Here is a 17,195-nt window from a genome sequence, read left to right as displayed (position 1 = left end):
CATTTTTTTGGGGGGGCTGCTTTGGCTCACAGTATTCACATCAACATAGTTACGCTACGCTGCGTCTCTACATTTCTTTTTCTTCTGGACCATCCACTCGCTTTGAAATAAAAAAAAAATCCTTTATTTTATTTGACTATTTTCTTTTTGCCAATGACTGAAGACTTTCGAAAACACACATCTACTCCATTTTCCTCCCACACCCATTTTAAAGTTATGTGTTTATTGACAACTCTCCTCTTCTAAGCTGGAGACAAAACTCAAATAGCAGAGGAAGGTAGCAAAGGCGTTTGCATTTTTTTCTAAGCAGCCTGTTTTCTACTCTTAGCCAAATAATTGTACCTAAATTTTAAGAATTGAAATAGGTTAGCCATACTTTCAGAACTGTTTACAAATATATTAATAAACTTTTCAGATGACATTTGTGTGAACAATTGAAGGCAGATATAAAACAATTATCTATAGCCTAGAATCTTTTTGCGAGGCTTTCTTTTGAGCTGGAATTTCTGCTGCAGCAGTTATAGTACACTCACAAGGTCGTAGCAGACTGTCAGGGAAACCGAGAAGTGGGAAGGACTCCTTGCTCTTATTCATGATTTCAATCCTGCATAATGTACTGCATAGTGCTAACTATCATGATGTATGCCAGTGAGACCTGGACTGCATACATGCTAGGCAATTGAACCACTTCCACTTGACCTGTCTCTGTAGAATTCTGAGGATCTGGTGGCAGGATAAGGACCCAGACACAGAAGTCCTCTCCAGAGCAGGCCTGCCATCAATTCCCACCCTGCTGATGAAAGCCCAGACATGCTGGGCAGGCCATGTTGCAAGGATGCCAGACCATTACATCCCTAAACAGCTCCTCTATGGTGAGCTGTCTAAAGGAAAGTGATCACATGCGGGACAAAGGAAGCGATACAGACATGTTGAAAGCCTCCTTCAAGTCCCTCGATATCTACACCATCTCCTGAGAAACCCTGGCACAAGATTGATCAACAAGGCACATGCTGATACATCAAGGCTGCTAAACAGCTAAGGACAGAAGAATAATTATAGTAGAAGAAAAGCAAGGACTCCGCAAAGCCAGAGCTGCAAATGCTACGACAACGGTGTCCACACATTTCTGCCCAACATGTGGCAGAATATTTCATGCCCATATAGGTCTTATCAGCCACCTGTGGACACATCGTGGACAGCCCAAAACCTGTTAGATGTCAAGGACCTCTGAACACAATGGACGAACATCAATTGCAGACTGTTAGGGAAACCAAGAATGGGGGAAGGACTCCTTGCTCTTATTCATGTTCTAAATTCTGCATGTAAATATAATCTGAATAGTGTTTAAGCAGTTACCACTATGGCACGAGTGTCAAGCTTACCACATCACATTGATGTCACATGATGTATCACAACATTTTTTCTGTCTTTGCAGAACTGGGATGGGCATGGCCTGCATATGATACCTGCAGGCCTCCAGTTTGACACCACTACATGGGATATCTAATAAATAAAAACTTTAATCTAGATTACAAAATCCATTTGGAGATAGTGGGGTGCAAAATAGTTGTTTCACACCTTCTGGATGCTTAGTTAAAAAAAAAACTTGGGAAGGGTATTAAAAAAAAGCTACGATAGCACCAAAAATTCAGGCTTCCAAAGTAGTTTTATTGCCAAACTTGCTTTTGTGATGGAGCCTTTGGCACTGGGTTCTCTTTGCCATAATCTATAATACAACTCCCCTTTTCTTCATTGATTGGTTGCTTCTCCTCTTTAAGTCTTTAGTGTACAGATCTATTTTCTAATTTTATCCTCAATTTATTTATTCAGCGTATGGCACACGTTAGCCAGGAATCATCAAGGTGGCTGGCTGAATTTTTTGGGGCTGTGTTATATCTTTACCCGCGGGATGCCTGAATACCAGTAGGCAATCAGGGAAGGCTCCTTTCTTGTCCCTCCATGCTTTATTCGCTCATGGGAATCGAGCTGCTGAATTGTCAACCTTAGAAGTGCGCAGACCCAGTGTCTTAACATGTGAGCCACGATGGCCGCTTTTATCCCCAAAATACAGTGTTACTGGCTTAATCAAATCTCTCCAGCACAAGTCCAACATCTTAACCCAATTTTATCTTAGCATATTGTGTGAATTTAGCCAACATATACTAAAGCCGTTGCCTTTATGTCTAGAGCAGTGATGGCAAACCTTTTCCCCCCTCGGGTGCTGAAATAGCATATGCGTGTGCTATCATACATACACGAGTGCCCACACCCATAATTTAATGCCTGGGGAGTGCAAAACCAGCTTCCCCCACCCCCTCAGAGGCTCTTTGGAGGCCTGTTTCCCAACTTCTGATGGGCCAGTAGGCTCGTGTTTTGTCCTCCCCAGGCTCCAAAGGCTTACCTGGAGCCTGGGGAGTATAAAAATGCCTTCCTCCATCACCCTGGAGGCTCTCTAGAAGCCAAAAATGCCCTCCAGAGCCTCTGTGCAAGCCAAAAATCAGCTGGCAAGCACACACATTCACGTTGGAGCTGAGTAGGGCAACAGCTCACGTGCCAGCAAATATGGATCTGTGTGCCACCTGTGGCACCCGCACCATAGGTTCGCCATCATTGGTCTAGAGATTTTCAAAGAATGAAGTAATTACCAATTGATCCTTCCTGTTAAGCACTGAGATAATTTGCCTAACATAACCATTAATTACAGCTGTATTGCGAGGTTAATCTAATACATTTTGCTGACTAAGACAAGGGTGAAGAGCAATAGGCATTTATCACATGTAAACATGAACATTTTCAAAACTTACAGATCCTAAATACAAAAATTGGGCATATGAAGATGAACATTTTTTCAGTCCTTTCAAACCCCCACAAAAAATAGCAGGTTTTTAACATGTTGCAGCTCCCCAAAAGACCAAGAACTTGCTCCTTGAAGTGACACTTCTTTTAATTACCTATGTTTACAATGTTTTTCAAATTGTTCACTGGTCATCCCCAAAAGATGTAGTAAAAATCATGCTTGCATATTTATTTATTTATTTATTAGTTGGACTTGTATGCCGCCCCTCTCCGAATGATAGTGTAACACACTAGTTAAAAAGATAGTCTGTTGCTTTATGCTCAGTATACTGTGACTTTAACTAATTGTATTAATACATTAAGGGGTGATACAATTTAACCATGGATTTCATGCTTTCTGACAGCAACAGTAAAAGTGAGATAAATAAGTGTTGGACTTCAGGATAACAGTTCAAATTTCAAATACTATTAAAATGGAATGGGGTTTTAAGACAGATTTCACATATTTGCTTAAACCAAAAGCAGGCAACCTTTTGGTGAATGGAACTATATTTCCTAAGCTTATTTAAGAGTTTTGAACTCTATGTGAGCTACAAAATGGAAAAAAAATGTATCATATGCAGGGATTGGGTGAGTGATTGGAGCATATAATTATTTTGATTCCAATGATGTACAGTATTACCATTTTATTTCTCAATTTTAAAGCATCCAGAAATTGTAGTTTCAGCAATCATGCTTGGAGGGGTAAAAAATACCCCCACACACACCCAGTCCCTAATTTATACGATCCCTAAATCATACATCATCTACTAGTGGCAGTGATATTCTTGCAACAAATCTGTTTCCAGGGTCAAACACGTAAAAATTACAGAGATATTCAAACTGGGCAACTTTAAGACCTGCGGACTTCAACTCCCAGAATTCTCCAGACAGCATAGCTGTCTGGAGAATTCTGGGAGTTGAAGTCCACAAGTCTTAAAGTTGCTAAATTTGGAGAGCCCTGAGTAAAACATGCCTCCTATATTTAGGATATATTATGTAGTAGAGAATAAAAAAGAAGAAATGGGACTGACAAGTTTCTCTCCCTGTCACTGCTTTCGGGTCTTTAATAGCCGCGTGATTGGTAGAAAGAGGAACGGCAACACTATCCCTCCCTCAAAGTTTCTTAATGTCTTCAGTTGCCTGTGTTAAAAAAAAAAAAGGAGCGCCAAGTATGGGAGCGGGGAAGAAAATTTTCAATTTTCGGCTTAACAACAGACGCTTAGCGAACGGCCGGGAATTAAAAACTTTCCCAAGAACCGCTTCTTGCAAACAAGCGATGTACGCATGCGTCGTGCGTCCCTACTTACTCGAACCCTCTGTGCTTCGGCTCCCCCTGCGTCCTTTTCCTGCCTGGTTTTCTGCGCATGCGTACACCGACCCTGCTCACCCCCCCCCAAGTCTCGCGAGAAACCGGGATTTTATTCCTACGTGCTGTGCCGTGCTGCTCATGGCGGCGCTGGAGCGGGGGCGCTGAGCTGTTGGGGTAAGTGAGGTTCTCCGAGAGGAAGACTTCATGGCCTTTCTTGGCCCTGCGTAGCGGCTTGGTGGAGGGCAGACAGGAAGCGCGGGGCGGCTTGGAACGCCTCCTGTCACAGTCCCTGGGACCAACGGTCTAGTGCGGGTGGGACCCCTCCCCCACCCGCCGAGAGCCTTCCGATTTGACAGCCGAAGGGAGCGGGAGGGGGGCGGGCGGGCGGAAAGGAACGTTGCCGACACAAGCTCCCTCTCCTCACCAACCCCTCGGTTCGCCCTTAGGCAGGACCGAGAGACAGAAAACCAATGGGCCCAAAGCTCGGCATTACTACGCTTCCCAGTGTGCGCGACGCCTTTTGCCTTTTTTTTCCACCCCCTCCCCCGCAGGGGCCGATGGGGGATTGAGTTTTAGGGGTGCGGCGGCGATGGAAACAACGCTCCGTTCGTGGTGCCTCTCAAAGATTAAGGCTACTAGGCCTGCTGGGGGATGGAGTTCTCGGTATTTTACAGTCTACGGAGCGAAGCCAGCCGTGCAGACTACCTCTCCCAGCATGCATCGTGCGGACGCGGGGAGGGGAAGGGGCGGTCAATCTTCCTTTGTGTGAGGGGGAGCGGCCGCCATTTTCCTTCTCTCTCTCTCTCTTTTCACTCCCCCCCCCCCAGTGTTGTTCGGGGAGGGGGAAAAATAGTGGACACGCCTCAGATACTTGGGGGAATTCTCTCCGGTTAGGGTAGTAGCTGCTGTGTAGCCAAGCAGTGGAGCGTGCATTTCTAGATTCCACTCTTAGGATTTTTTCCAGTAGTAGTGATAATTGCTGGAAGCAAGGCTTTTGCAACTCTTTCTGTTCGGATATAAAGCCTGGTCTTATCGCCCCTCAGTTAGCAGGAGCCACCATCTTGCTGCCTTTAAATGACTGCATGCTGTGGCTGAACGTCTTTGTAAAATCTACAGGAGGACTCATACGTTTCCCTTTACAGTATTTTCTTTCGTGAAAATATCCCCTCCCCCCGAAGTCTTAGTTTCCTCATTTGAATTCTACTAATACAAATTGGACACTGGTCACTTGCCGAAATGTGTTAAATCATTCGTTTTATTCAATTTGTGTCTTGAGTGGCTCACAATGCAACAAACACAATGAGAGCAATATAGTAAGAAACAACGTAACGAAAAACAAACTATAAAAGGGGGGAGGACACCCAAATTTCACATTTAACAGCCAGCATTTTAATGGAACCATCTTAGTCCAAGGCCTGAGAGAACCAAGGCTTTATCCAGAAGATACTAGATTTGGGGATGGGCTGGGGGGCTGGGAACCTCATTCTAAGAAGATTTTAATTTTAGAGCAAATTATTGAGACTTCATTGCCATATACTTCCCCCCCCCCCCCCCCCCAAATGCCAAATATATTTCTGAGGCTATTTTTTGTAGACACAGAAAATTGTATCTAGGTACAGGTTGAAATTTGCTGCCATTTGAAATAACATACTTTTTTCTCAATTTTTGTTGAGTTAATTTGTTTGAGTTCACTTTGCTTCCAAGACAGAGGCTCCAATTCTGCTGATTTTTCTAGTGAAAAAAGAGTCTAATGTCCTGTTTTCAAAGTCATGTAATGTAATTACAGGACATTCCTATGCAGCTATATTTAAAAGCAAATCTCACTGAATTCAGTGGGCCATGGTTACACCCTTATTTCACAATGCCATGCGTGATTATCCCAATGTAATCCTTACTGAATTCTGTGGGAGTTAACTCCAAATAAGTATAGGATAGTCATTACAGCTTTTGCTATCTGTCTTTAATAAAGTTATATTTAATTCCTAATTCTAGGTGAAACAGACTGTTCTTCATACTCATTTACATAAAGGAATATCAAATAGCATGTGTTGAATATAAATGAAAAGATACAGTATTTTGAAAAATATTTTAAAGTAATTTAAGCTAAATATATTTTTCTTGAATATTATGCCCAGAAAAACCTTTTCATATCCGCAATTATTGAATTCTCTTATGCAGATAGGTATAAACAATATCCACGTGTCAGAATCAAATAATAAATATTGAGAAGAGAAAAAGTCTGAACTTTGTCTTTCCTCTGACTGACTTGTGCTAATCCTTCAAGATCACATGTTGTATTAGAGACCATTGAATTGAATGAATCTTGGCAACTGCACTGGGTGTTTACCATCAGGAGGAATATTAATAGCTGCTGAGTTGAAAAGTAAAGAATTTAAAATAGAGGCACAAGCTAATTTCATGAAAGTTCTTCAAAGGTTTTTTAGCTTTGATAGAACACTAGATTTGATCATCAGATTTAATTATACTTATATTGTCATATCTCTTAGAGATAAACCCTGGTAAATTTAGGTATAGATAAATATTTATCTGTTAGTAAATATTTAGCAGACTAGGCTTTTAGTTTTTGTATTCAACAGAAAGGATTTTCTGATTATAGGAATAATCTTTATTGAAATAAGTACTATATTTTTCTCCAAATAAGAGTACAGTATATATTTCACATTCTGAAAAAAACACCTTTGAGATTTCACCACCTTCTTATACAGTCTAGGGCCGCTAAACAGATATTTTTAATGAAACTTCAAAGTTCCTATTCCTATGTTTAAGTAATCTTGATATAGTGGTTAAGGTGCTGGTTTAAAAACCAGGAAACTGAGTTCTTCTCCCATTTTAGGCATGGAAGCCTGCTGGGTGACTTTGGGCCAATAACTTTCAGCCCAACCCACCTTATAGGGTTGTTGCTATTGGGAAAATAGCAGTTAGGAATATTATGCATATTTTCCTACCTTGAATTAGTTAAAAAGAAAGAGATAAATAAAATATGAAGATGGGTACTTTTCAGTTTTAATTATTGGGATTGTTTTTAAAGCATGCTGTGCTGGCATTTCTTCAGTAATATATGAAAGCACTTCCAATTGGCACCCAAAATAAAGTGGATTAAGCAGAGTTGGTAGAAAAAGACCTCTCCTAGCATTTGTTTATGGTTACTTCTATCTCCAGATTATAATCTTAAATATTTTACCTTTTCCTTAACAGCATTCTCTATAGTACATGCTCAGAGATTGTTGGTTGGTTGGAATATTCCTTCAACATTAAACATAATTGATCCTAAACTGCATCCTGTCCTTTACATATAATGTAAGAAAACATACTTTCCTGGAAGAGAAAATTTGTAAACAGTCTTTGAAGGACTGCCTCTTTTAAAGCATCAGTTTTCTGGGACCTAGAATTTTAGAATAAAATTATCTGTAACACCATTGTCCTCTGTTTGAATATAGAACCACAGCATAAAAACTATTTTAGGAAAACATTTTAACAGTTAAATGTATTGGTGGTAAACATTATTTAACTATATTATGTACAGGGATTAGGTTAAAAGATACTTGTATTCGGTTGTTACTGAACATCAGCATTTTCAGGTCAACAGTTTTCTCAGAAGAATATTTTTGCTGGTAATGAAAAGGAAGGGAGACTAGTATAGATTTATTTCAAGCTATTTTGCTCTCATCAGCTAGCCATACCCTTACTGGGATTTGAACCTGGGGAGTCTGCATGTAAGGCAATAGCTTTAACCTCTAGATCACAAGTTCTCCTCGTCTAAGCCTTGTACCAGGGAAGAGTTATGTTTTTTAAATGTCAAATCAAGTGGTATACCAAAATATGGGAGAGAGCATGCTGCTTCCTTTTTGCCTCTCGGCTCTCCAGGGGCCATATCCAAGGCAATTAAATTTTTATAGCTGACAAACTATATTCTATATGCATAACATATTTTTGCTGATAATGAAAAGGAAGGGAGACTAGTATAGTTTCTCATTTCATAAAAAGAAAAACTATAATAGCTGGAAAACCAATAACTTGTCCAGCTACCTAAACATGAAACACAGATAAAGCTTTAATTAATTTTTAAAATAGAGAAATGTATGCTACTACATAAGTTAATTTTATGAATACAAAAATATATATTGGTAAGGAAAATAATTTCAGAAAAATTCCAAACTTTTATTGTGATTAAGAAATAATTTATCTAAAACATGACTCCACAAGACTAGAACTAACCTTTATTGGTATATGCTATTAACTGGTAATCTTGCAGTTCTGACTTTTTTCTTCCCTTACTCTTACAACAAAATATTTTAGCAATAAGCCAGCCTGAGTCCCTTCCCAATACTGCCTTCTTTCTCAGAACTCAAGGGATACTTCTGCCCCACCATCCCTTTTTTGTAAATATTTCTAAATTTTCTCTGAAGACCATCTCAGTAGCTTTTTACAGTATTCAAAATGTATGTCTTGAACTAAATACAGAACCCGAGGTTCCTTCATTAGTGCTATTACCTACATTTGCCTAAATATTCCAAACCATTCCATGTTAAAAGACAAAGGGGTTTAATTTCAATCTTTTCAGAAGTTTCCTTTTATATTTCTAAAACCTTGATGAACCAACCACAAGGTCGAAAACAAGACATTTAAAAAAAAGAAAATAAATCATAGCCAAGTTGTAGATTATCATAGTCAAATTATTATTATTATTATCGTTATTATGTATTAGATTTGTATGCTGCCCTTCTTCGAGAACTCTGGGCGGCTATCTGCACTTATTGTGATGCTTATAGATACTATATTACTTGACTCTAGAAAATGTTTCAAATGTATAATTACTCTTGTTTTTACCTGTTATGTTAAAAAAATGGACATTTAAATTTCAAATATAAAAATTATGAGCTATAAATAGTAAAATATTCTGAAAGATGAGAATTAGCAAGACATAAATTAAATTCCAATTCAGTGGTGAAATTTAGCATGTGACTTTGGATCAGTCATTTTATGTTTGCCTAATCTGCTGGTATGTGTTTAAAATAAAACTTAAGAGAGCAATAGGCCTTTAATTTCTTGGTGGAAATGTCCTATATGAATCAGTAAAATACATTTTTGTTTCATTGGTTTTGTATTCAGTGCATTGGCAACACTTCTTTTTTATTGAATTCTTTGAAGTTTGGTTAATGTCTGGAATTCTTGTGAGGAACTTTTCTTCTCAGAGGTGGGATCATATTCAAGGGGTACAGAAATATCTAAAATGTATATCATAATAAAATTGTTTATCCTTTTTCCCCTCCAGTATGAAGTGTAACAGAATAGAATTTACCACCTGAAACTGCTGCTTCAAGTTCAGATCAGGAAAGGAACACATTACATCGTAACAACAAAACAAGACCAAAGAAGAGTAAACTTTACACTGACGACACAACACTTGATCTGAAACAAGAAGTTTGTGCCTACTCAACAGCTTCAAAAGAGCACGTCCCAACGCTGCTAGTAGTCTTTGTTTTCTTCAGTACTGTGCTGAAATTGCCCAGTGCAGCACCAGTTATTCTTTATTAGCTTGATAGATCACTTGTCTCTTGCTATTTCTTTTTTTTTTTAACAATAGCAATCTTCAAACTTTGAAACGTGTGCTGAAACGAAGAATCGGCAAATACTACTGAAAGTGCAATATTAGAATATCACTGCGAGGTTGGTCCATGTACTGTGTTGAACAGCAATATATTTATTTCAAATTAAAAGTGCCATATAAAATGAGTTAAATAATAGTTTTGTTTAAATCTTGTCTTCATTGGTCAAAATATCAAAGCAGATCTAACATTTGGCTATGATGCTTGTCTTTTTAAATTATTGAAATTCTTTAGAACTGCCATTTCATTCTATTTGTTGAGCTAACCATGGAATGCAGTCTTATTGTAACTTTCATTAAGCTTTCTGCTACTATTTTCCAGTTTCTCGCTTTCGAAATCAGTTTACTCTAATGCTATAAATCTGGATCTCAAACTTTCTCCATATCCTTCTCCCAGTTACTGGTATCGGTCAGTGAGTCTCCATTTCATAAGCTGGTAGGCTAAATGTGAATTTTATGCTGTAAAGATAACTCAATAATAGTAATCATGAGTTCAATTAGCAACCAGCTTGTATTGTTCATTTCAGAACCCCCTCTAAAAACAAAACAAAACAAAACAAAAAAACCTAATGCTTTCTTAACTAGCACATCAATCCCTTCCTGTCTAATATTCTAGGAAGCTGCCACAATGGCAGCTTTTTTTAATGACACTGGATGAGTGGAAGATATACATTGATAAGGTTGTCTTGTTTGATTTTGTTATATGCAGCATTATAAAATTAAGTTGAAACAGGCGTAAAAATATGGCAAGCACCTGGAAAGAATTTGTTGAATTTTCCATGCCGTCTTCTCCCCCTACTGCATACGTTAGTGCCAACCTGGGCAATGCATCTCCAGTCGGACTGAATTTATCACCTTATGGCCAATCAGTAAGTTCTTTTGCCATACTAGCAATATTCTTAAGGGTAAAGCCAAATTAGCTCAGATGGTGTGATATAACAACCTTTGAGCAAAAGAAAAAGTGTGGCCAATTTACAGATAGCAGAAAACATTGCTCATTTTCTGACCTCTGAGCCGCCTTTTAATCATGCCAGAGTCATGAGCAGACTAAAATATCCCTAAACTTCAGTTTGGAATCATTTCACACTCACTCCTCATTCCCAATCATTCTTTTCATTGGTCATTGTGCCAGGCCTAATTCCTGTTTGAGGGCAATTGGTTACCTCTCCAGCTGTTTAAAAGGCAAAGTTACCCTGGAACATAGATGTCCATATCCTATGCAGATTCAAAATTTGAAAGTATCTATTTGAATATAGGCAGTGCCCACACCCGTCAAATTTGTATAAGAATTTCACCTCTTAACAAATATATATTTTAATTATTTAATCTTTTTGTATCATGGTACTTTACAAGTACAGAAATTATGAGGTTCTCCAACAAACTTTTTAAAATTAGCCAGTAATCACTAAAATTTAGTGTGTTTTAAGTTGATAGCCTTCATCTAAGAAGTGCATTTTGGTTCTTCGGTTTGGTGTATCAAAACATTGGAGAGGGAACTGTCTTAACATTTCTGAAGGCTTGCTTTTTATTAAATAATAAAGTATAAGATAGTTGTGATCCTGAAGTGTATGAGACACCTTTCTTAGTACCTTATTTACAAACAGTTGAGAACTGTTGAAACTGAACTTTCAGAAGGGGAGGGGGATCTTAACTCAGTGATAGAGCACATGAACATGCCTTTGTTTAATCTCTCATATCACCTGGTTAAAAATATATATAGCAGAAATACCTTTGCTCAGGACCACGTATACTGCTACCAGTTAAAAGATAAAGCACTAAGCTAGTAGCTAGATATAGGCAATGGTCTAAGTTGGTGTACAGCAGCTTCATAATTTTAATACAAGGATCATTCTAGGATATAGGCTTTTGCCTCATTTACTGATCTAAACTTTTTAAATTTATGTTACATATGTATGTAGAAATGTCTTATATCATGGATTTTGGCATACAAACAGATGACCAACAGATTTGTATGTTTAATATTAATATATAATACGTTAAGTAGTATGTAGGCCGTAAGTAAGTGATACAGCATTGTCACTTGAATTCAATTAATTCAATTGATATTTGCTTAATATGTATATATTTAAGCTGCTGAAAACTCTGATTTTCTGTTAGCTTGCCATTTTTCCTAAGAGTAAATTCAATTAACCAAATTTTAAAGTGCTTGTACTTGATATTCAGGTTCATCTATAATTTGTCCTCTAAATTAAAGATTGAGAAAATAGGAATGGCAATCTATAGTGATGTGAAAATAGACTAGTATCTTAATTCTAAATAATAAATTATAACATTTGGGGGACTTTTATTCAGTTGAAAAATTTTAGCCACTAATGCTACTTGCATAATAAGTATGTGTTTGTTTTTGTAGCCCAGTAATATTAATAACAGTTCTCAAATTCAGAGTTATGCTATCCTTTGAATAGAAAAGGAGAAAAATAATAGATCATGAGTATATTATTTGCCATAATACAAGGACATTTGAAGTGGTTTAGCTCAATCCACTGCTTGCATATATTTCTTCCCAGTGACACATGTTGGATTTTTGAAAATATAAAGAAACTAGAATATTTTTGGAAAGAAATTACTGACCTAGAAATAGAGCTTGGTCATACATACATTCCAGAACAATAAGGATATCAAAATTGACTGCTTTTGATTTCCAGCTAAGTCTCTTGAAACATGGATTTAATAGTTATTGGATATTACTAAAGATGTGCTAATTATTGACTAGTTATACTGTGTACTATGTTATCACAGCTGTATGAGATGGAGAACCATTATACTGTGTCATCAGATCCTCTCCCCCCTCCTGCAGCTCCCCCTCCTTCTCATCCTTTACCTTTTTCTTCATCTACTTCATCTGGGTCTAAAAAACCGAAGAGGACCCCCCTTTATCAGAGATCTGTAAGTCAGGGCATCTATTGGCAGACATGCCATCTCAGCATGGGAATCCTTAGCATTTAACTCTTCTTTGCATATGTTCTCACTTCTAACCTCACTGGTATTAAATCTCAACAGGTTAAGGGGCATAATTCATCCATACCAATGGACAAACTTTCTGAGTTCTCAAATTCTGCTTTCCTGTATCTGTTTTAGAAACTTAATGAAAGCCTGGTTTTTTTATATATACGTTGATTGTATTTTCGTTGTATGCATTCAAAGGTGTTAAAACTATTGGCTTACAGATATGAACAAAATGAACAGATTTCTGTCCTAAGCATATGCAAAAACTATTATTGTTTTCTCCTCTAGATGATGTCAATCATGTCATTTTGGAGGTGGTATGGAGTTTAATCCAGCTCATGCTGTTCTGGATTAAATGGGACCATTTGTCAAATATCAGGTTTTTTTCCTCCCAATTCAGCAGATTAACCTCTACAAAAATCACACCATCTCTGAAATGGCCAAATGGCTTAAATCTGTTTGATTATATTTATATTAGGAAATAATAGGATGGTGAAAAATTTTAAACACTTTATGACTTCCATAGGAAAAGGTTGCATCTTACGATGCTATTCTTGAATTGTAACATATACATTTGTGGCTTTTAGTTTGATTAGTAATTTTATGAATATATGGGGGCTTTCTATTCTTATTTTTTGACAGTAGCATTTCACATCACCAGTTCCTGCACTATTTGACTAAAAAAATAATAATATTTGTTTCAACTCTCTAAGGTGCACTTAATCAGAAAGTTCTATGCTTTTGAAGGAATTTACTCTTAAATAATTCTGTTTAGCGGGACCTTTGTATCTGTAGCAGCTGCATGCTAAATTAATTCATAGCACTGTCTGTAAAGACAATCCTCTCCTTTAAAATGAAATACTTTTAAGAAACCTAAATAGTTTGCTCAGTCTCGATTTAATGAGTAATTGAAATTGTAGATTTCAAAACTGATTAGGTTTACAATTCTGAATATTTAATAGCTCCTTACGGTTATAGGGATGTCAGTTTGTTTTCTTAAACAGATACATAGGAAACTGCGTAAAATACAGTATGCATGTTTTTGGCATTGCTTTGCTTTGAACTCTGACTTGCATGAGATGGTTACTGTAAATATTTACAGGGTGCTTCTAATACTAACCTCTTTTTGGAATTAATTTAACTTGGTATCTAAACAAATTGGTGTGGATTTTTTTTGAAAGTGTGACTTAAGAAAAAATATTATAACATGTTGATGAGAACTTAAAATTCCAATCTTTCCTTTATGTTCTGTGGGTTTAAAAATCTCCATGGATGGAGAAGTATTTAAATTCAGTAGACATAGCAATTAGCTTTGAAATTTAATAAATATTAAGCTGCTAGCTATATTCAGATAATAAATTATGGAAATTGCCATGACACTAATTTGATTTGGAAATGTCTTAAAATTGTGACTTTGCTTCTTGGTTACCTCCATTAGCAAAGCCAAATGATGTTAATGGGTGACGTCAAATCTGTTTTAATATGTGCGTAAATGTGAAATAGAATAACATAGTAACATTCAGTACAAAGTTATTACTTCAGTGTGGTGTAGAAAACTGTCACACAAAATCTGTTTAAATTGTTAGAAGCCTAGTCTATTTTATAATGTTTAAACATTGGCTATTATATTACAGTATATTTATCCTGAATTAACAAATAACAGTATTAAAGGAAAAGAGAATATCCTTAGAGGAATTTACACATTTCTTTTTAATTCTAGATGAGCTTTGATCCAAACCTCCTCCATAACAATGGACACAACGGGTACCCCAATGGTACTTCTGCAGGATTGCGCGAAACTGGGGTTATTGAAAAACTGCTGGCCTCCTATGGATTCATTCAGTGTTCAGAACGGCAAGCTAGACTGTTCTTCCATAGTTCACAGTATAATGGCAATCTACAGGAGCTTAAAGTAGGAGGTAATTAATTAACTAGTAGATGGTTGTTCTTGTATGTGAGAAGGCTAATTTCTTCTAGAGACATACAGTATCTGCTACTGAAACAGTAGTGACTGAACCATCAGATAATGAGAAGTAAAATCAAATGCCAGTTCAAATGTTAAAATGGATCAGTTTAATCATCTGAAAGAACTTTCTTCTAAAAAGTTACTATTCATACTGCATGTTGGAGAGAACATTCTAGAAAGTTTAGTTACGATTCCTAGGTGAGAAGAAGAGAAATGGCAATAATTTTGCATATTAGTATCTTTCACTGTGCACCTTCAAGAAACAGTTACATATACACTAGGATAGTGATGGCGAACCTTTTTTCCCTCGGGTGCCGAAAGAGCATGGACACATGCTATTGTGGATGCGTGAGTGCCGACACCTATAATTCAATGCCTAGGGAGGGCGAAAACAGCTTCTCCCGGTCCCTGGAGGCCCTCTGGTGGCTGGAAATGGCCTGTTTCCCAACTTCTGGTGGCTCCAGTAGGCTCATGTTTTGCCCTCCCCAGGCTCCAAAGGCTCCCCTGGAAACGGGAGGGTAAAAATGCCCTCCCCCATTGCCCCGGAGACTCTCTGAAAGAAAAAAAATGCCCTCGTAGAGCCTCTGTGCGAGCCAAAAATCAACTGGCCGGAACACCACATGCATGTTGGAGCTGAGCTAGGGCAATGGCTCAAGTGCCAGCAGATATGGCTGCACACACTTGTGGCGCCCTTGCCATAGGTTCATCATCACTGCACTAGAACTATGCAAAGATTCAAAGGTTTCAGGGGATGAAGTATAATTCAGAGCAACTTTGAAAGTACAGGTAACATTTTTTAGGTATATCTTAAATGTTCCTTGAACTTGTATTCATCTGGGGAAGAAAGGGCACGTCATTTATGATATGTAGCTAGGAAGAAAAACAACTACTTGAAGTTCTGGACATAAAATATCTGTGTATTGCAACACAGGTTTATATTTTGATTTTGGAAAGTGTTGAGAATAGTGAAATTTGAGTGATCTGGTATCTGCTTCTTTTTTTAATTATGCAACATTGACAATGTGAAACAAATTCCATGGAATCAGAACAGATTTTTAAATGTTATTTAAAAATCACATTTGCTTTTCCTATTAACTAAGTGTAAATAAACCCATGAACCCTTATTTTATTATGTGATTTTAGTTCTTATTAAATATTCACATTAGAGTAATTTTTGTTACTGCTTTTTCAAATTGTGTGAATGTTTTATTGACTTAGATGTTATCTTGACATGATTTTATCACTAAATGGAAGTCTATAAATTAATAAATATCATTTTTTTATAGATGATGTTGAATTTGAAGTATCTTCTGACCGGCGAACTGGAAAACCGATTGCAATTAAACTGGTGAAGATAAAAACGGAGACCTTACCTGAAGAACGAATAAATGGACAAGTTAGTGCCTATTCTTAGGGGGGTTTTGTTTTTATTTTCAATATGCATGCCATTTTCAGCTGCTGTGGTCAAACAAAAAAGGATAGAATTAAATGTAGCATGCCTCTCCTTAGTTGCATTAAAATATTTTTTTCAAATATACTTTTTTTTCATCCTTTTGGTAAGCACATAAAAACTAAGAAATTTGCCTAACCAGGAACAATTCTTACAGTTAATAAAAGTACTGTAAGATAAAAGCTTTGCAGCATGGCATACTGTTATGGGTTACCTGTTAAATGCATCCCTGAGTGTGTTATAGAAGTCTGATGCATAATGGTGCCTCTAGAAATAATTAGCAATGGATTTTTTTTTTGACTGGTAGGTTGTGTGTGCTGTTCCTCACAACTTAGAGAGTAAGTCTCCAGCTGCCCCGGGTCAGAGTCCAACAGGGAGTGTATGCTACGAACGTAATGGGGTAAAAATTATGTATTTACTAAAAAATGTTTCACTGATCCTCCAGTGTAGTTTAAACTAAAATACTTACCAAAATAGAACGTTAAATATGTATTTGCTTTAAAAAGTTTAAATTGCTTATTAATCTATTGATATATATAAATGCATAAAGTTTAGCATACTGATTATAATTATGAAATATTTTCAAAAAAGATTAGAATAAAAGGTCAGTTAAAATATTATTAGCAAACAACTTTATTGTTGCAATTTATTTATTATAAATTTTATAATATTGTGAATTTCTGACCACTTCCTAAATTCCAAAATTCATGTTTAAACTAACCTGGAGATTATATTTTGTCTCACTTTAAATATGATAGCAAACTGTTCATGCAATCAAATTATAATTTACAGGAAGTCTTCTACTTAACTTATACCCCAGAAGATGTTGAAGGAAATGTTCAATTGGAAACTGGAGACAAAATAAACTTTATTATTGATACAAATAAACAGTAAGTGGATATCTTGTATTGTACTAAACCATTTTTTAGCTGGAATGATTTCTTTTTAAAAATGTATTTTCACTTGAAACATGGTTAACAAACTTTGAAACATTCTTTCAGATATAGTACTGTATATCTTGGAACAGTAATTGATAAAG

General features: G+C 36.8%; 1 protein-coding gene across 6 annotated transcripts in view; it reads left to right on the top strand.

Annotated features, from left to right (window-relative positions):
• The first annotated feature begins 4,182 nt into the window (after nucleotides 1–4,182).
• CSDE1 (cold shock domain containing E1) overlaps nucleotides 4,183–17,195 on the top strand; it is a 41,454-nt gene continuing 28,441 nt past the window's right edge. Inside the window, exons 1-7 of one of the 6 annotated variants that reach the window (XM_070745681.1) lie at nucleotides 4,196–4,321; nucleotides 9,441–9,835; nucleotides 10,483–10,642; nucleotides 14,461–14,659; nucleotides 15,993–16,102; nucleotides 16,464–16,556; nucleotides 16,949–17,046. In XM_070745681.1, coding sequence (XP_070601782.1) covers nucleotides 10,517–10,642; nucleotides 14,461–14,659; nucleotides 15,993–16,102; nucleotides 16,464–16,556; nucleotides 16,949–17,046 — 626 coding nt within the window. In that variant the 5' untranslated portion in view covers nucleotides 4,196–4,321; nucleotides 9,441–9,835; nucleotides 10,483–10,516. Of the gene's footprint in view, nucleotides 4,322–9,440; nucleotides 9,836–10,482; nucleotides 10,643–14,460; nucleotides 14,660–15,992; nucleotides 16,103–16,463; nucleotides 16,557–16,948; nucleotides 17,047–17,195 lie in introns of those variants that run through there. The other 5 variants (XM_070745684.1, XM_070745683.1, XM_070745687.1 and 2 more) reach the window with 5 other exon arrangements.

The sequence above is a fragment of the Erythrolamprus reginae genome, chromosome 3 (genome assembly GCF_031021105.1).
Source record: "Erythrolamprus reginae isolate rEryReg1 chromosome 3, rEryReg1.hap1, whole genome shotgun sequence".
NCBI classification, from domain to species: domain Eukaryota; kingdom Metazoa; phylum Chordata; class Lepidosauria; order Squamata; family Dipsadidae; genus Erythrolamprus; species Erythrolamprus reginae.
This window is presented reverse-complemented; position numbering and strand designations above follow the sequence as displayed.